General features: G+C 57.7%; 7 protein-coding genes across 7 annotated transcripts; 4 read left to right on the top strand and 3 right to left on the bottom strand.

Annotated features, from left to right (window-relative positions):
- The first annotated feature begins 3,234 nt into the window (after positions 1–3,234).
- On the top strand, positions 3,235–7,005 carry L226DRAFT_513908 (plasma membrane H+-transporting ATPase). The gene is made up of 7 exons (XM_067678390.1): positions 3,235–3,422; positions 3,481–3,503; positions 3,563–3,748; positions 3,813–4,225; positions 4,279–5,862; positions 5,919–6,246; positions 6,304–7,005. Exons 1-7 carry the CDS (start codon positions 3,311–3,313, stop codon positions 6,625–6,627), a joined length of 2,970 nt encoding a protein of 989 aa, XP_067531500.1. The 5' UTR covers positions 3,235–3,310; the 3' UTR covers positions 6,628–7,005.
- Positions 7,006–7,686: 681 nt separating this feature from the next.
- On the top strand, positions 7,687–9,601 carry L226DRAFT_217911 (FAD/NAD-P-binding domain-containing protein). Its single transcript, XM_067672971.1, has 2 exons — positions 7,687–7,796; positions 8,248–9,601. Exons 1-2 carry the CDS (start codon positions 7,790–7,792, stop codon positions 9,552–9,554), a joined length of 1,314 nt encoding a protein of 437 aa, XP_067531499.1. The 5' UTR covers positions 7,687–7,789; the 3' UTR covers positions 9,555–9,601.
- Positions 9,602–9,889: 288 nt separating this feature from the next.
- L226DRAFT_615863 (uncharacterized protein) lies at positions 9,890–11,727 on the bottom strand (the record flags this gene model as incomplete). The annotated part of the gene is made up of 4 exons (XM_067686833.1): positions 9,890–10,143; positions 10,204–10,563; positions 10,619–10,906; positions 10,959–11,727. The coding sequence occupies 4 exons, from the start codon at positions 11,725–11,727 to the stop codon at positions 10,100–10,102; spliced, it is 1,461 nt and encodes a 486-aa protein (XP_067531498.1). The 3' UTR covers positions 9,890–10,099.
- A 94-nt stretch (positions 11,728–11,821) lies between these two features.
- On the top strand, positions 11,822–12,390 carry L226DRAFT_217894 (uncharacterized protein). The gene is made up of 3 exons (XM_067672970.1): positions 11,822–12,050; positions 12,104–12,207; positions 12,268–12,390. The coding sequence occupies exons 1-3, from the start codon at positions 11,883–11,885 to the stop codon at positions 12,278–12,280; spliced, it is 285 nt and encodes a 94-aa protein (XP_067531497.1). The 5' UTR covers positions 11,822–11,882; the 3' UTR covers positions 12,281–12,390.
- Positions 12,391–12,747: 357 nt separating this feature from the next.
- L226DRAFT_469361 (C-factor) lies at positions 12,748–13,703 on the bottom strand (the record flags this gene model as incomplete). Its single annotated transcript, XM_067676209.1, has 5 exons — positions 12,748–12,878; positions 12,932–13,001; positions 13,058–13,285; positions 13,356–13,605; positions 13,666–13,703. 5 exons carry the CDS (start codon positions 13,701–13,703, stop codon positions 12,748–12,750), a joined length of 717 nt encoding a protein of 238 aa, XP_067531496.1.
- An 846-nt stretch (positions 13,704–14,549) lies between these two features.
- L226DRAFT_574374 (C-factor) lies at positions 14,550–15,520 on the bottom strand (the record flags this gene model as incomplete). The annotated part of the gene is made up of 5 exons (XM_067685027.1): positions 14,550–14,680; positions 14,754–14,823; positions 14,883–15,110; positions 15,168–15,417; positions 15,483–15,520. The coding sequence occupies 5 exons, from the start codon at positions 15,518–15,520 to the stop codon at positions 14,550–14,552; spliced, it is 717 nt and encodes a 238-aa protein (XP_067531495.1).
- Positions 15,521–16,414: 894 nt separating this feature from the next.
- Positions 16,415–18,117, top strand: L226DRAFT_538522 (uncharacterized protein). Its single transcript, XM_067681515.1, has 4 exons — positions 16,415–16,438; positions 16,500–16,711; positions 16,775–16,787; positions 16,839–18,117. The coding sequence occupies exons 2-4, from the start codon at positions 16,566–16,568 to the stop codon at positions 17,838–17,840; spliced, it is 1,161 nt and encodes a 386-aa protein (XP_067531494.1). The 5' UTR covers positions 16,415–16,438; positions 16,500–16,565; the 3' UTR covers positions 17,841–18,117.
- The last annotated feature ends 208 nt before the right edge of the window (positions 18,118–18,325 follow it).

Raw genomic sequence — 18,325 nt, 5'->3', positions numbered from 1 at the left:
GCTGCGTCACAGAAGACGCACCGGCATGCATGTGCGCACTAGGTAGGACACCACCAAGCCAGTCTCTCGAGCTCGAGTCCCGTACACAGCAGCCCAGCCCAGAATCGAGGACCCAGAACCCGTCTCCCAATCTTGCCACTTGCCACTTGAAGTCCAACCACAAAAGTGGGAATGCATGCAAGCATTTACAGCGGACACCTGGGCGCTCCGGACCATGACGCAAAGTCGGGGACTCGCAGTAAAGCAGTTCTCGGCCGCGAGGAAGCTTGCTTGGTACTGTACATACTTGTCGCGCGACCGGGGAGGTCGTTTCGCTTCTAGAAGGGGGGTCCGTGCGCGTGGGGGCTGGAGGCCGGGGGGCGGGGCGGGGGCGGAAGCTCAGGCTGTCAGGCTGAGGCTGAGCTTCTTATGCCATGGGTTGCCTCCCTCGGTGGGGCGATACGGCATGCATACCGCACCACGCTGATTTGTGGGCGACGTGGTGAGATATCCGGACTCTGAAGATATGACAGACGGTGACGCGCGCGATGTGCTGTACGTACGTGCCTGGGGGGGGGGGGTTCTAAACATAGCGTGGTGTGGTGTGCGATGCGCCCGAGAGGGCCGCTGGTGGACGTGCGCGGTGATCATGTCGTGGGCAGCCACTCGGAGAGTCGGAGGGGGGAAGACCATCTCTTCGCGTTCTCATGACCGTCAGGCTCCGTCGTACGTGCGTCTTCGAGACTCGCGCGATCATTCGGAGCGCACTACTGGGAGCCTCGGGTGGTGTGAGGAGTGCGACGCGCCCGCTTCGACGCAGCAGCCAAGGACGCGTTGGGAGTCGGGAGCAAGACGACAGCCAAGGCGGAGACCGCGTCTCTGCCTCTGCTGCGAGCTCGCGTCCGACCTTGCTCGCGCACGCGCTAGCGAGGAGACGAGGAGATATCAGATCAGGCTCGCGAGATGGGCAGATGCGCGATGCGCGAGATCGCATCTAGATCCCCTCGCTTCTGGACAACGCACGATGAATCCATCACCGGCTAGCGTGGAGTGAGGTCATCTCCCTGCACGGTTTCCGGCGGCAAACCCTGCTCGCGAGTCGCCCCTTGCAGCCAGCTCCCCCTGCCCGGTCCGACCCCGGCGAGCTGCTAAGTTTGGGTCGCCGGGGGGCCGGACGAGCCAATCGCTGTGCGTCCGATCCTGTCGCCGCCGCGATGCCGACCAGACCCCCTTGAGCGGCTGAGCCGTCGGGAGACTGGGTGGGATGTGGCTCTCCTGCGACGGGGCGACGCGCTCCGAGCTCTCGTTCGACGATCTTCCGACCTTTTCGAGCGGTTTTGCACATCGGGCTCGGAGCTTGTGTGAGCTTACGAGAGGAGATCTAGAGCTCCCGGTGCGGCCGAAAAGGTGCCAACACGGTGCGTTGTGCACGATGCGCAGGCGGGCTCCACTGCAAGGGGCTCGGGAGTCGGGGTGCAGGCACGGTTTGGTCGGAAGCGTGCAGAGTCAGGTTCAGGAGAATCGTTCTATCCGCGGCGCGCGCCACCACGGCGAAGGCAACGTCGGGCGACGGGCGTGCGGGAACGCTCCCTGATCGGGATCGTTGCACAACGCATGGTGCGTATCGGGCTACCGGATCGATGGACGGCGTAGTGACCGATTGGCGGACTTGCACGCGAACTTGAACTTGGAGCTCGGGCGCACGCTGCAAAGTCACAGAGGATGTCGTACAGTAGAGTAGAGTCGCTGGACACGTTGGCTCGAATGGCAACGGTGTCTGCTTGGCGTGCCGCAGTCACGGGAATTTGTGGGACGAGCTTCGTATCAGTGCGGGGGTGGTGCACTTTCCGGTGCGGACATAGTGCGCCATCAGGGAGGGTGATGGACGGTGGGGTACGAACTTAACCTCACACGCACCAGCCTCACACGAAGGCTGCGCAGTGCCCACTTGGGTTCTCCTGGACGCCGTCGGGTGCTGACAATCAAACCTCTGATGATAGGCTCGGAGCGTAAGAGAGAAAGAGACGTTCGTGTGGGTTCAGCCCTCGTCACAGATCTAGGGCTCACCGAAGAGATGCCTCCGCATACGTACCGGACAAACGTTGAGTACGCTCCGCCGTGTTATGAGGTACTCGCCTGCAATCAGAACGGTGAGCAGCGGTGGACTTACTCCAACAACGTCGTGCTCGGGTTCGCACCGGGTTCTATGGCTTCTCACGATCGCAGGCAGCTTCGTCGAATGGCTGATCCTTGCCACCTTGCTGCTGGATAGCGTACGACAGGGCGCACACGTACGCCGTGCTGCTGCTCGATAGCATGCAAGTCCAATTGCGCTGCACGTAAGAGCATGTCCGAATTGAACGGCAGAGTGACAACGGACGTCGGGCGAGCGCTACAACTGTTCAGGAAGCGTACTTACCCGCCGGTCAGAAATTCTGAAAAGCGTGTGTACGCCGCATAATTACCGAGGCAGAGACATGCGTGCGGCGCAAGGCTGTCCGGACGTCACGGACGCAATCTGAATCTCGCTGTGGAGATGAAGTCGGTGGACGAAAGCCAAGCCCGAGCGGGGCGCACAGAACTGTCGAGGGAGGAGCATCGCGCATTGCCACGGGTGTAGTTGGACTTTGGGCGGAGAAGCTGCAGAGGGCTGATAGCGGGATGATGCATCCATCATTTACGATACTGCGCGCATCAGTGACTGATGTTAACGTCGGACGGTGGCCATTGGCGTGGCCGGGGCGGTCCAATGAGGTGCTGGTGGCTGGTGTGGCGGGCAGACGGGTGCACACGACAGGCGGTCGACGAGGGAGAAGCTGATGAAGGCGATGGGTAGCAACCGCCAAGTGCGCGGTGGCGGATGTCGCTGGGGCGTCGGAGGATGGACGGTGCGTCCGACACGGAAGACGAGCGTCGGGCAGAGATATGGACCCGTGTATGCCCGCAGGGGTTGGGAGTAAGCACGGTGACAGCGAAAGGAGCCGTGTGCAGCCAACGGGGAGCCGTCCAAAAACGCAGCTCGGTCGGAGGGCGCGGCCGATGGGGATCTCAGCAATGGCGGAGGAAACCGTCCGGATCAAGATGGAAGGAGCCGGCCGCGGGCTGGCAGTCTGTGTTTGGCTCTGTTTGTGTTGATCTTTTGGTCGGAGGCTGGAGCATTATTTAAGTCTCTGGCGGCTGCTGGCGTCGTCCATCCTTCCTCCACCTCTTCCTCCCCTCCGCTGTCTCACCTCCGTCCTCGCTATTTGCGAACACCTTTAGCTTAGTCTAGGGTTTCCCCCCTCCCCCGGCTTCCCCCCCGTCATTTGCCGCCCCGTTTACCCGCATCCTCATGTCCGATCCCAAGGTCGAGAAGGAGGCTGGCTCAGCCGAGCCGGCCCAGCAGCCCGAAAAGAGGAAGAGAGAGTACAAGGATTTTGGTGAAGAGGAGGAGAAGGTTACTCGTACGTCCTCTTCTGTTTTTCTCACTTCTTCGTTCTCTCAATCGCGTCTCTCCCAAAGATGCCAAGGTCGACATGGCCCAGGTTAGTTTGCGCGCCTTGCTTCGTCGACTTGTCCAGTTGCTGACTTGTCCGCTCTACAGATCCAGCTTAAGGCTGAGGATCTCTACGACAAGGAGAAGGTTGACCTTGAGACCATCGTTGTCGACGATGTCTTCAAGCTGCTCCAGTGTGACGAGAACGGTCTCACTGACGACGAGGCTAACCGTCGTCTCGAGCTCTTTGGCCCTAACAGGCTCGAGAGCGAGGAGCAAAACCCCATCCTTCAGGTACGTTCCGCGTTAACTCCCCCTTTCCTCCGTCGAACTCTATACTGACGCCATGGTCCCGTAGTTCCTCAGTTTCATGTGGAACCCGCTGTCCTGGGTCATGGAAGCGGCCGCCCTCGTCGCTATCGCACTCTCCAACGGCGAGCACCGCCCTCCCGACTGGGAGGACTTCGTCGGTATCGTCGTCCTTTTGATCATCAACTCGGCTATCGGTTTTTACGAGGAACGCAACGCTGGTAACGCTGTCAAGGCGCTCATGGACTCTCTCGCTCCCAAGGCCAAGGTCAAGCGTGCTGGCCAGTGGCGCGAGATCGAATCCGCCCAGCTCGTCCCCGGTGACATGATCTCCTTCAAGATTGGTGACATCGTCCCCGCGGATTGTCGTCTCACCGAGGCTATCAACGTGTCCATCGACCAGGCTGCGCTCACTGGCGAGTCGCTCCCGCAGAGCAAGAAGACCGGTGATCAGTGCTTCTCGTAAGTACTTTTACTTGATCGTCTGCTCTTCGTCATGCTCAACGTTCTTGCAGTGGCTCCACCTGTAAGCAGGGTGAGGCCGAGGGTGTTGTCATCTCCACCGGTCCCAACACGTTCTTCGGTCGTGCTGCCAACCTCGTCGGCCAGGACGATGACACCACCGGTCACTTGCAGAAGATTCTTGCCCAGATTGGAACCTTCTGCTTGGTTGTCATCGGTATCTTCGTCATTGCGGAGATCTTCTGCTTGTACGCCGGTTTCCGTTACCACTACCGTCGCGGTCTCGACAACATCCTTGTCCTCTTGATCGGCGGTATCCCCATTGCCATGCCCACCGTCTTGTCCGTCACGCTCGCTGTTGGTGCTCAGCAGCTCGCCAAGTACAAGGCCATCGTCACCCGTATCACTGCCATCGAGGAGCTTGCCGCCGTCACCATTCTTTGCTCCGACAAGACTGGGACGCTCACCACCAACAAGCTCACCATCGATCGTGACACCATTCGCACGTACGGCCCCTTCTCGCCTGAGGACGTCATCCTTCTCGCGGCCTACGCCTCCCGTACCGAGAACCAGGATGCCATCGACACTTGCGTCGTCGGCGCCATCGGCGACCCCTCCCGCGCTCGTGCTGGTATCAAGCTCCTCGACTTCAAGCCGTTCAACCCCGTCGACAAGCGTACCGAGATCACTTACCGCGAGGAGGCCTCCGGCAAGCTCAAGCGTGTCACCAAGGGCATGACCGGTATCATCATCGAGCTCTGCACGCGTAACAAGACTGAGGAGATCGAGAACCGTCTTGAGGCTGACGTTGAGGAGTTCGCTACCCGTGGTCTCCGTGCTCTCGCTGTCGCCTTCGAGGAGGTTGACGGTGACGATCCGGAGGGCGAGGGCAACGGCTTCGAGCTCATCGGTCTTCTTGCCATTTTCGATCCTCCTCGTGACGACACCAAGCAGACCATCGACGACGCTATGGCTCTCGGCGTCAAGGTCAAGATGGTTACCGGTGACCAGCTCGCTATTGCGAAGGAGACCGGTCGTCGTCTCGGCCTCGGTGATCACATGTACCCCGCCAAGGTTCTCAAGGACGGCCCCGAGCCCGGCTCCCGCTTCCGTACGCTCGACGAGATGATCCTCGACGCTGACGGTTTCGCTGGTGTCTTCCCCGAGCACAAGTACGAGATCGTCAAGCGTCTCCAGGCTCTCGGTCACCTTTGCGCCATGACTGGTGACGGTGCCAACGACGCCCCCGCTCTGTCGCGTGCCAACGTCGGTATTGCCGTCGAGGGTGCTACCGACGCTGCTCGTTCGGCTGCCGATATCGTCCTTACGGAGCCCGGTCTGTCGACCATCGTTCACGCCATCCGTGGCTCGCGTGTCATCTTCCAGCGTATGAGGAACTACGCCATCTACGCTTGTGCTGTCACCATCCGTATCGTCGTCTGCTTCGCCATCCTCGCGTTCGCCTTCAAGTTCGACTTCCCGCCGTTCATGGTTCTTATCATCGCCCTCCTTAACGACGGTACCATCATGACGCTTTCGGTCGACCGTGTCTTGCCCTCCAACGAGCCGGACAGCTGGGATCTCGCTGAGATCTTCGCCTACGCTGTTGCGTACGGTCTCTACCTCACGCTTTCGACGTAAGTGTTCGTCCATTTGATATTCAAGTGTTCCATGCTGACATGCACATTTCCAGGATTGCTCTCGTTGCGATTGCCATTCGCACGACCTGGTTCTACGACAAGTTCGGGGTCACCCTCACCAACGGCGCCACCCGGGCCGTCGACCACAACGACCCCCAGCTCCACGCCGTCGTTTACCTCCAAGTCGCTATCATCTCGCAGGCCCTCATCTTCATCACGCGTTCGCACGGCTTCTTCTTCATGGAGCGGCCCTCGTTCGCCCTCATGGGTGCCTTCGGCATTGCGCAGCTCATTTCGACCATCATCGCTGTGTACGGTGACTGGGGCTTCACGAACGTCCAGGGTATCTCTGGTGGTTGGGTCGGTATTGTTTGGGTTTGGGTGAGTAGTCGCAGTTTTGTTACATCTCTCGGACGTGTTTTGCTCATGCTGTTTCAGGATATCGTCTGGTTCTTCCCTCTCGACCTGATCAAGTTCGCGATGAAGGCCACGATCATCAAGTACCTCCGGAACCGTCACAACAAGGTCATTGCCCAGCACGCCAAGGAGAGCGGTGTCCCCATGACCCGCACGACTTCCCGCGCTGCTTCGATCAACGAGTCGCTCTACGCCAACCGTGTGTCGTTCATTCGTCGCGCGGCTCGCAAGGTCGGCTTCGGTCAAAAGATCTCCATGAAGCCCGAGGAGCTCCAGCGCTTCAGCTCGATCCAGGCTGCGCGCACTGGCAACGTCCTCGCGCGCCACCCCTCCCGCCCCTCATAGACGGATGTGGACGGCACGTCCGGAGGTGTTTAGCGTGTAGCAGACGAAGGCAGCAGCGACTTGTGGTGTCACCCGCGATCTCATCCGCTCATACCCCCTTGACCCACATCGCCTCTCACTCTAGACTTACTACTACTAGTCCGCCTGGCCTGCCCTCGTTTTGTCGACGTCATCCTGCGTCCGGACTCTCACCTGTGCACGTTCGTTCCACCCCTTATATCTGTCTCGTACCCGTAGCTCCGTAGCTCCTCCCTCGTATCTTGCAGTTATTACCGTCATGACATGTACCTGCTCCCCCCTGCGCCGCGTTTCGTTTCGGTCTTACGACGTGTTGCGCATCATCCACCTAATATCTTCCATATACACTTTGGCGTAGGGATGCAGACGATACTTAGCACATTCTAGTATTACGAGAATAATAAAAGCAACATATAGAGCATTTGAAGCGGTGTGCGATGACGACGACGACGACGGGAGTGATCACAACGCCAACGACGCTAACCACCGGGAACAGTTTGTGTGTAACGCCTTCGGCTCCTTCAACTTCGACGACGACGACGACAGTACTCCCACCACGCTGGCGTCTGTCGACTTTCCCTTACACCACCATCTCCTCCTCCGCCGCCTCCTTACTATGTAACGACGACGCCTCCAAGTCCAAACGACCCCCTGCTGGATGGACCGGGATGTCAGCCTTCATCGAAAGGGCGCATACAACCCGGGATGGCGGGAGGAGGGCGAGGACCTCAGGTGTCTTGTGTTTGGACCAGGATAGCAGCGCATACAAGGTGAGCACCAGTCGTCTTCTTAAGCCTCCGTCTGCTCAGCGCAAGAGCAGCGTCCTCAGTGCTCAGTGCTCACCCTTCTTCATCTTTCGTCGGTTCGCTGCAGGAGGGACGCTTGGAATCGTCTTGCCGCTGCCCGATGGGTGGGTGGGTGGGTGGGTAGATAGGTGAGTGTATGCGCAAATTCGCTCCTCCGTCCTTGCTCGCGCTGTAGGTTGGAGTCGCGATATCGCTATGCCGTGCGCATCCGCGCGAAGCTACGGCGTCGCTCGCACAGCAGAAGCTACGTAGGAGCAATGCATCGACTTCCCCGTTATCGCGTTGGCCGACCCGCGGAGGCTTGAGGCTTGAGGCTTGAGGAATCGAGCGCGAGATCCATGGCAGGTAAGTCGTGAAAGTCATCCTTGGTCTTCATCTTGGTGTCGTCGTCGCGAGCTGCGAGAATAGAGTTGGGCTTCTTTCCCTTACCCCTCCGTGCGTAAGCAAGCAATCTCTCTCTCTCTCGACTGTGCCGTTCTCTTCGACTGCGCCGTTTGCTGCTGCCGCGAATGGCGATAACAGGTCGTAAGTGCCATCGCTGTTGCAGACGGCCGGCCGCAGAAATTTGGGGCTCGACGTCGCAGCACGCTGAACCTAAGGTCGATTGATTTGCATGGGCAGTGCAGGCAATACGTGCCGATGCTCCTTGTCAGGCTTCTTCTCTATTCAGCGGTGATCCCGAAGCAGGACTGCGCGCACTATCGGCCTGCAAATGCGGTCCAGAGTCCTGTACGCCCCATACTCATGGGAGTACGCGGGTTCTTTCATGTGGGGTGGTGGTCTCAGACATCTCTAGGAGAACACGAAGTATTTAGAGACACACAATCACCGGTCATCCCCACGCAACCAACCAACCATCCTCTTTCCTTCAACCCATCAAGGAGGTCAACCTATACAATGTCCTCCCCTCCTGCCAATCATCCTAACATCGCTATCATCGGTGCCGGCCCAAGCGGGCTCGTGACCCTCGTGACCCTTCTGAACCGCGGCGTCCCGGCCACGCTCTACGAAAGAGAGGCGAGCAGCAGCGCTCGCGCACACCTTGGGGGAATGCTCGACCTCACCTGGGACGAGGGCCAACGCGCCCTGCGCGAGAATGGGCTCGCCGAAGTATTCAAGACCACCTCGCGCCTCGACGCCCAGGAAGCTCGCATCTGCGGCAAGGATGGCGTCCCACGTTTGCGCCGCACGGAGAATGACGTGACGGACGAGACGCAGACCCGCCCCGAGATCGACCGTCGGGTCCTCCGCGACATCATGCTCGCCGCCGTCCCAGAGAGCGCAGTCAAGTGGGGCCACGCCCTCGCGTCGGTGCGCGCTCTCGATGAGGGCAGCGGCAAGCACGAGCTCACGTTCATAAACGGCCTGGTCGTCGTCGCCGACATCCTGATCGGTGCTGACGGGGCCCACTCGCGCATCCGCCCACTCGTGTCCCCTGCGACGCCCATCTACCACGACATCACGGGCGCCGAGATCTCCATCGCCCCCGCGGTCGCTGCGCTGCCGGAGAACGCAGACATCGTGGACAACATCGGACTAGGGAGCTGCTACTGCCTGGAAGGCGGACAGACGTTCTTCTCGCAGCGCAACGGCGACGGACGCATCCGCACGTACGCCCTGCACCGCGGGCCGCTCGACTGGGCTCTCCCGCGCGAGCCGCAAGAGGCGCGGCGGGTGCTGCTGGAGATGTACAAGGACTGGGCGCCGTGGATGCGGAAGATGATCGAGGTGTGCGACGAGGATGCGATCTATCCCCGCCCGATGTTCTACCTCCCCGTCGGCCACCGGTGGACGCACACGCCCGGGGTCACCATCATTGGGGATGCAGCGCACTTGATGGGCCCTTTCGCGGGTGCGGGCGCGAACCTTGCGATGCTTGACGGGCTTGAGCTGGGTTTGGTACTCGCGGACGCGGTGACGAAGGGGCTGGGCGTGGAGGAGAGGGAGGCAGCCATCGCGGCGGTCGAGGAGAAGATGTGCGCGAGGGCGGAGGTATTTGCTGCGGTGACCCAGAGGAACGCTAAAGCGGCTTTTGGGCCGGGGGCTCCTCAGGCGATGATCGACGCGTTCATCGAGGGTCACAGTGCTGCAGTGGTAGTGTAAGAGAGCATTCGGAACCCGTCGAGCCTCGGTCGTCTGTCGCGAGAGTGTAGGATTAAGTTACAACCTGGAGTTAAAACAAATCTTCGTGGCGATCCTATTCCGGACTGTACCTCTCCCCTCCATCCCCTGCGTCGTCTGTCAGCATTGTACTGGCCCCGGGAGCTGCTAAACACGCAGTTTCCGTGTTTATCGTGCTTTGAAACCCTAGGCCGTCTAGTACATCTCCTTCTGCCATCTCTTTATGAGACGGTGCTTCGCGCATCTCCAACTTCATGGCGGCAGCTTCGACAGTGCAGCGACATTGTCAGGCTCAAACTGCGACTGCGACCTTTCTACACTTCCTCACCGGACGTCGACGTAGTATAGTACACTCTTCAATTCCTTGTAACATCGATCTTGGAGGGCTACGGGTAAGTGAGGTATGGAGGTAAACGGGCTCAAGTACACTAGCACATCTGAATCCCATCCATCTTCGTCCCGCGCCCCTCGCTGCGCCCCTCAACACACTACCCTTGGCTGACGACAGGACACAACACTTTACAACATCAAACCTCTTCCAGGAATTTGTCTGCAATAGCCCTCATTACATCTAGATGGAGAAGGTGGATTGAGCTGCGTGTAAAAAATAACTCGAACGAAGAAAACGTACCCAACGACGCATTGCTCTCCGGCTCATCATCATCAGAGGCCGTGGTGCTTCGCGCCTCGTAAGCCTGCACTTTGTCGAAAAGCAGGGTCTTCAGCCGCACGCACAACTTCTTCCGCACTGCCTCATCGTCTATCTCGTCCTCGAGGGTGGGGCACCGCCAGGCCACCATTTCGTCGCGACTACCCCGCGTCCTGATATTTTGAGGGGTCACTTCGCGATACGCATCGAAGTAATAGGCGCAGAGCGAGCAGGAGAGCTTGGACATGCCGATGAATGGGATGATGGCTTCGCCAGCGCGCCATTGCTTGTCGAGCTCCACGAGAACGGCACATTCACAGTGAATGCGACCATCAATGTCGACTGACAGTGGCGCATACCATGAGTGAACAGGTGAACGGCGGGATTCACAACATACCTGTTTGACCGTTCTTGCGGTAGAATTTGTTCGCCAGGAAGCCTTTTAATACCTCCTCGGAAACGTCCGTGGAACCCAAAGCTCTGCGCAGAGCGTCTGCGGATATAGGGACTTTAGCGGGCTCTACAGCGCTCGGCGTAGTCTTCGAAGCCAAGACAGTGCTCGTTAGGATATTCTCCAAGGTCCGGGAGCTAGCGATCTTAACGAGCTGTCGGAAGTCCTTGTGAGTAGAGAGGACCTTGTCCATCCAGTGCGCGAAGTCCACACGTTCCCTTTGAAGGACTTCGGCTGCAGGAAAGGGACGTCAGATCCATCGTGATTCAATAGGATGTGAACTTACTGTAGATTGTGTTGAAGGCTCCAAAAAGCCCGTCCGAGTCGGGCAAGGTCGCGACCAAGCTGCTGAGTCCTGCCAAAGTCCACCGGACATCATGGACAGCTTCGTCCGAGGATGGTGGTCCAGCTAGCTGCTTGTCAAGCTTAGCGATGAGCTTTCGAAGCAGTCCGACGTCCTCTTGCAGCATGGGGTTTTGCAGCTGAAGTTCCCTGTCCTCCAGCGCCTGCGACAATGCCTGTCGGTTCGCATCATCGGGAGCCGTGACCGCATCGCAAACTTGCTCGAAGGCAACGTTGCAAGCGTACTTGGTGAGGCGTCTGCGCATCTTGACCCACGAGTAGCGATAGATTCTCGCTTCGATATGCGCCAAACTGGACATGACAGAGTCGTCGGAATCGTGAGGGATGAGCTTGGGTATGGTAAATTTGTCATCACTTCCTCTACGTTTTCGCACCGACTGTCTAACATGATAGAAAGACTCGAGGAGGTAGACAACGTGTGCCAGGGCCTTGTCGGGGACGCTCTTGTTCGCCGAAACGATGACACGCGTGAACTGCTGCGTGGCGGATGGCGGGAGGATGGAGAGGGCGAACATTTGTCCTCTTTCCTCGTCGACAAGGAGGCGGGCCAGGCTATCGATGACCAGGGTAGCGCGATGAATGTGGCGGTCTTCTGGTCTCGGGTTTTGATGTCTGGTATAGGCCCATTTTCCTTCGTGAGTTTCACTCAGGAAGAAAGCTAGGCGGTCAGGACCGTCAGGGTCAGTGGCCATCGGGGTTTCGCAATAGGAGAGGGGCACCGAGCGCCTGCGGGGGCAGTACCGCGGGCGCTTGTAATGTGTGTGTTCGACCTTCATCTCGATCCCAAGCCAACTGTTTTGTATATTTGCTTATCAGAAGTCATGAATATCCAGGCCGCACCTCTCTCATGATATCAGATACTACGCCAGACAACGAGCTCGACGAGTACACCTGCGCCGGGTGGAGGAGACCCCACCTCGTTCATAGCACCAGCGCGAGGGGTACAGTACAGCCAGCAATCACAGAGGAAGTGAAGCAGAGCACCAGGGTCGCCGTCCAGACCCCAGTAGACCGGGTAGGGTTCATGAATTCTCCATGATCCGCAGAGCAGCAAGTTGAATCGTAGAGAGGACGATAGTGATTGCGACGTTCAGGGATCCTCTACACGCTCGCAAGTGGAGCGAACGCTGGCGCCTCCCGTTGAGTCCGGATTACTGTACTGCGGCCTATGGGTGAGCACCCTCTATTTTCGTTGCGATCAGAAGTGCGTTGAGCGATTGCTGCTCTCTTAGGTCGTCACAGTAGTATACGAGTTCTGGTATGCATCACCGGAACTCGTCGATTCCGCATTCACCAATGGCTTCCACTATGTAATAGGCAGATGCATGGTACCGCTTGTGGCTAGTATCCAGGGATGGTTCAATCTATGTGTGACTAACGGTATTCGTTGCACCTAGGGTATGTATCCGGTCCTCGTCATCGTTGTGTGCGCGGTCGACAAGTCGCTCTACGATGAAAGGGTCTCGTGCTGGTCACTCGGATGCTCTGCAAATACGACGAAGGCGTTTCCCACTGCGTCGTTGACCGACTTTCAGAGCTGGTCAGCGCAGCTTCTGCTTACACCATTGCTGGAGTTCATCTGGGTCCGGCTACTCTTAAGAACTTGCAGAATCAGACAAGATAGCATTCAGATGTCCCCGTAAATCATGCCTCTATGAATCGTTTCGTCTGCTGATCAATATACAAGGATCTAAGAGTGATGCAGAGGCCGGTCACCAAGGTACAACTTCGTGTCTGAAGTTGATGAGCCGACCACTATCTTCCGGCTTGAGCGACGTGAGGACCTTTGCAACGGCCGTGACGCTCTCCGCCAGCGTCAGGGGAGCTTCGTCCCCGCCCAGGTCTGCGCGCAGTGGTCAGCAAGAAGTCGCATACAGATCGCCGGTGGATACGCACCAGTCTTTACCCATCCCGGACAGAGACAGATGACCATCAGGTCCGGACGCTCGGCCTTCTGCTTATATGTCTTCACACCGTACCACCGCGTCAGTATCGGGACATGGACCACTAGACGCTACGCACCAACATGTTCAGCGCGGTCTTGGTGATCGCGTATGACGCCCACGTCTCCCCGTACCCGTAGCCGAACGCCCCAAGAGAGCTCGAGATGTTCACAATCGTCTTCTTCTGGCTCTTCTCGACGAGCGGGAGGTAGAGCTGTGCGATGAGCGCGGGCGCGGCGACGTTCGTCTTGAACACCTGCGTCCAGCCGTCAATGTTCATGGTGAAGGCGGTGTCGATCTTCTGGTTCTGCAGGTGGATGGGCGGAAGGGTCCGTCTGAGCACTCGAGAACATTGTTGAGATGGTGAGATAACTCACAATGGCAGCGTTGTTGACGAGGTAGTCGAGCCCCCGGTCTCCGAGGATGGCCTTGACATCCTCTACGGATTGTTCGATACCCCTCGTGTCGTCGACATCGAGACAAATGACCTCGAGTGTTCCCTTCGCGGTCTCCTTCAGTGCCTGGAGTGCGGTCGCCTTGGCTGGGTCTCTTGCGGTTGCGATGATGAAGTTGGAGGGCGACTCGAGGAGCTGCTTCGTCAGCTCGAGCCCGATCCCACGCGAGCAGCTGGAGGAGAGGTCGTCAGGACACGACATGCATATAGCACACACAAACGAGGAGACAAACCCAGTGATGAGCCACGTATACTGGTGGGTGATAGCCATGCCGGAGGAAGTGAGAGTGGTACTCCTCCGCACTAGAGTCCGTATAGCTCTTTATGCTGCTGCGCGTGCGAAGACATGGATGCGAGTCCATGGAGGCGGTATGCATGTTTCCCTGTAAACCACGGACTCAATGAGTGATATGGACTACCACCGACACCGTCGCACGCGACTTACAACTGTACACTCACCCAGTGTGGTCATGCACTCGCAGATTGACAGTATAACGAGTGCCTAACTGACTGACTCAAGTGCCTGTGTGCTGTCGCCATACGGTCCAGAGGTGAAGCTGCAGAGGACTCCAGGAGAAGGCTGCATCGTTGATATGCAGCTGCAGAAGTCGTGGCACCTAAGACGACGTGTCGTGTGTTGAAACCGTCAGACTCGGGTCCCGAGAGTCAGGTATCTTCGGAGGGTGTATGCTATGAATAGCGAGCGCGAGGGCAAGTCGTGTTGCACATCCATGGCGGATTTCCTGCAAAAGATGGATGTTGTCGCGACCAGCATTACGAAGTGGGACTCGCTTTGTATAGCAATGGGTCTAACGCTTCTAAGAAGATGAAGATGTGAGATGCAACCTCTACCTGGGCGGCTGAGGCGCGCCGCGACACGCTCTGCCAAGACCTCGACGTGGTATTCCCGTATTCACGCACTTGTTCACGGAACTTCTCACGACCGTCCACCCGAGTAATTGGGCGTGAGACACATTGACGAACTTGCTTGCACCCGTGCCCATGCCTGGTCAGAAGGTCGTAAATTCAAGCAGTGATCTATGCGTAGAGGCAGTCCACATCGTGCCGCCGTCATCAAGGCACCCGTCTACACCCAAGGCTGGTCGAGACGACGTGTTCACCACGGCAAAATCTCGTGGCGATAGTCGACAAGTCGGCCATTATCCTCTGGGCGCAGCGAAGTAAGGGTCTGCACGATGCCGGGTACACTCTCATCCAAAGTGAGGAAAGCGTCTTGTGTTCCCATGTCTAAGCACATTGATGTCAGTCACAATTGCTCGCTCGTGGTGAGCAGGAGTTCGCCATCCGAACGGGCACTTACCTGTCTTGACCCATCCAGGGTTCAGACAAATAATCATGAGATCCGGACGCTCCTTATGCTGCTTGTGGGTCTACGGTATGCAAGGTCATCATTAGTTGGCTACACGAGAAGCGACAACAGGTTACAGACCAGCATGTCCAGGGCGGCCTTCGTCACCGAGTACGAGGCCCATCTTTCGTCATGTGCAACCCCGAAGGATGCAAGTGAGCTCGAGACGTTGACAATTGTCTTCTTCGTGCTCCTTTCGACGAGCGGGAGGTATACCTGTGCCATGAGCGCGGGCGCGACCACGTTCGTCCGGAAGACATTCGTCCACCCATCGATCTTCATGGTGAACGGCTTATCGATCTCCTGGTTCTGTGCGTCTCGTCAGCTGGAGGCTCAGGCGAAGGAGGAAAGAGAGCGACAACGTACGACTGCAGCGTTGTTGATGAGGTAGTCGAGCCCCCGATCACCGAGAATGGCTTTGACCTCCTCCACTGAGCGTATGATTGCGTCTGCATTGTCCACATCCAGCTTGATGACAATCAGCGTGCCCTTCCCAGATAGCGTGAGGGCCTGGAGTGCAGTCGCCTTCTCCGGATTCCTGACGGCCGCGATGATGAAGTTCTCGGATGACTCGAGAAGACGCTTCGTGAGATCAAGCCCGATGCCGCGCGAGCAGCTGTCACAGATTGCAACCTGGCATGTCAGAACGGCTCGATGCGAGAGAACTAAGGAGATGCATACCCGGTGATAAGCCAGGTGTACTGACGATCGGTAGTCATGTTTTTGCTCGAAGTCCCGGTATAGTATGGAGGTTAGTCGGTCGTAGTATGTTCTGTTGAATCCAAAACGACATCAGACAACCTTTATGTAGCACAAGTTGAAGGCGACCCACTGGGACTCCTTGTGGGTCACCGGTCACCACCAGAATGAGCTCCGCATATCTGTCTGTTCCGGAGCCGATGACGAAAGATTGTACGACGAGCTCTCATCTATCCAACGCGGCTGTATTGTGGAGACACTCTGATGCTATCGCCACCATGGAGTTAGCACATACCTTGCCGGGCTCGCGGACTTTGATGTGGGTGCTAGGCAACTCTTGACGTTAAGACACAGCCAGCAGGGGGTGGTTCAATCGGACTTGCCTGTCGTCAGCACTGCGTAGAATTGAACCACACTCAACGTTGTGAGCCCGGACTTCTCGCGCTCGCGTGCGTGACAGTACTTCGAGGGCGCTGTTGAGATGGCCGTGAAACCTTGGGTTCGGACCTGTTCGGGCTCCGTCCAGAGAGATGAGACATACGAGGATTCAGCCCGGCGCACTTCAAGACAGAGTACGAAGTGTATCCCGTCGCCATGCCCACCGGCTCGCCCTTGGTCGACTCGAGTGGATGATCGTCTTCTACGATCTCCTCTTAGGAGCTTTACGAGGACTTGAACGACAGGCGATGCTCATGGGTACTACGAACGCATCTTCGACTATGGCGGTTCTTGTGTAAAACGCAGTGCCTCCGACCCCAGGGTTATGTTGAAATTTGAAGCGGAGGAGAGACGCATCATGCGGATGGCGTCCGTCGAATCCTTTCCCCCATGGTCTAGCGCTTACGTAAGGCCCTATCCTCCGCCACATCGTCGTTCCAACCTCGTTCTCCGACATAACTACCATCGCCACATATCAACGACATTGATAGTATAACACGGCGAGTATCTGATGTTTATGTATGGGTTACAGACTCTGACTGGCCTCCTCGCATTGTTTAGTTATTACGCAGTGCCCAGCGAGCCGCATCCGATTCAGCTTCAGTCCGACGTCTCACTGTAAGGACCATGCCTCTCCCCTTATCACTTCACCATCAAGGCTTCCAAGTAGCTGAAGGAACGAGTGCGCTCCGGGAGATCTCCTTGGATGTTATCAGACGAGTCACGGACCTTGAAGGAGCAACCACTGACTCAGGGGTATACTTCACGACGGAGTAAGTCCATATCAAAGGCTTCTTCGGCCTTGTACGCATATAACTGATTCTAAATGGGCGTAGATATGGAGAACAGGTACTACAACATGTGCTCTTCCCAGTTGCCACCTGACCGATGCCTTGTCAGCTAGCATCGCTCGAGAAGCTCTTTCTCGGAGGACTCGATGTTGTTAATCGTCTTCATAACGCATGGATACCCATCCATCGCCTTCCACAAGAGATACTCCTACACATATTCTCGTTGACACGTTCCAGGGTTCCTCTCTTCTATACCACCCTCTCCCCGATACGCTGGCCCTTCCACCTCTCCGACACTCGAGACCTGAAGCCGCTGCTCCGCGTGTGCAAATACTGGCGACGTATGGTTCTCGGAGCCCCGGCTCTGTGGTCGCACATCAAACTAGCACAGTACCTCCAGAACGATCGCTACGTCAAACAACGGTGCGCAGAGAGCCCGCTTTCGATCTTGCTGTCATTGCAAGCCTTCCATCCCAACATCCTGAACACGATTCAATCGCTGAGGGTACGAGAATTGCATATCTTCGGCCCAGGGACCTATGATGGACTCCTGGACGGCGATTCGCTGCTGGATTTCCTCAAGACCTTCTCCGCAGACTCCCTAGAGCACTGCACCATCAACGTCGGCTTTGCACAAAACACGCTTCCTGTCCGAAGACTCTTCTCGGGGCGCGGAGAAAACCTAAAGTCCCTCTACCTCGGACGTGTGCCCTTCCTCCCCGACAACTGCTTTCCCGGACTCACACGCCTGGTTCTGGCGGGCATGCCCACACTGAACGAGAATTCATCGGGGCAAAAGTGGATGGTCTCCGACCTTGTGCGGTTCCTCTCCGGAAGCCCGCGCCTGGAGGAACTCGGTCTCTACCGCGTTGACCTTAAACAGCTCAAAGGAACGGCATCCGACTCTCCGGGTCGGCGAGTGGCATCACTCAATCGTCTTCGCTATATGTGCTTCAACAGCCTGGTCTTCGAGGCCGCCGTCATCACCATGCAGGTCATACTGTCCATCATCCGCTTCCCGCCGGACTGTCATCTCGCGCTCATGACCTTCAACGCCTCCTCCTTCGACGCGTTGCTCGATATCCTCCCCGTAGAGAAAGCCTACAACTGACTACGCGCGAACTTCTCGGATAAGAGAGCCGTGGAACTCGTCCCGTCCTCGAGACGAGGGTCCGTCACTGTGTACTTGGACCCCAAGGTTCCGCAGTGGGAGAACCTCGGGAACCTTGCCAGGACCTCGCCGTTCCTCTCGAACATCGAGGAGGTCTGGCTTGACGCGGACTATGACGACAAAAGGAGCGCAACGGACAAACCGTCCGCGCTGCGGTTTTTCACCAAGGTGAAACGGGTGGTCATCAGCCAGTCCACGCCCACTTATCGCCCCTGCGACATGCTCAACAAGCTCCTGGATCCGTTGCGCTGCGCGAGTCCCGACGGACCCATGGCGTGTCCACTGCTGGAGACATTGTGCATCAACGTCCCTGCCCACATGCCTAACCTCATCCCGGTCAAGGACCTTCTCGTGTCGCGCGCTCAGCACGGCTATCGGGTTCGGAAACTCGTTGTCGGTCACGACCCCGCCGACCAGTTTCCGAT

Source organism: Lentinus tigrinus (assembly GCF_003813185.1).
Source record: "Lentinus tigrinus ALCF2SS1-7 unplaced genomic scaffold L226scaffold_33, whole genome shotgun sequence".
NCBI classification, from domain to species: Eukaryota; Fungi; Basidiomycota; class Agaricomycetes; order Polyporales; family Polyporaceae; genus Lentinus; species Lentinus tigrinus.
Note: the sequence above shows the minus strand (reverse complement) of the source record. Positions and strands in the feature narration are given on the sequence as shown.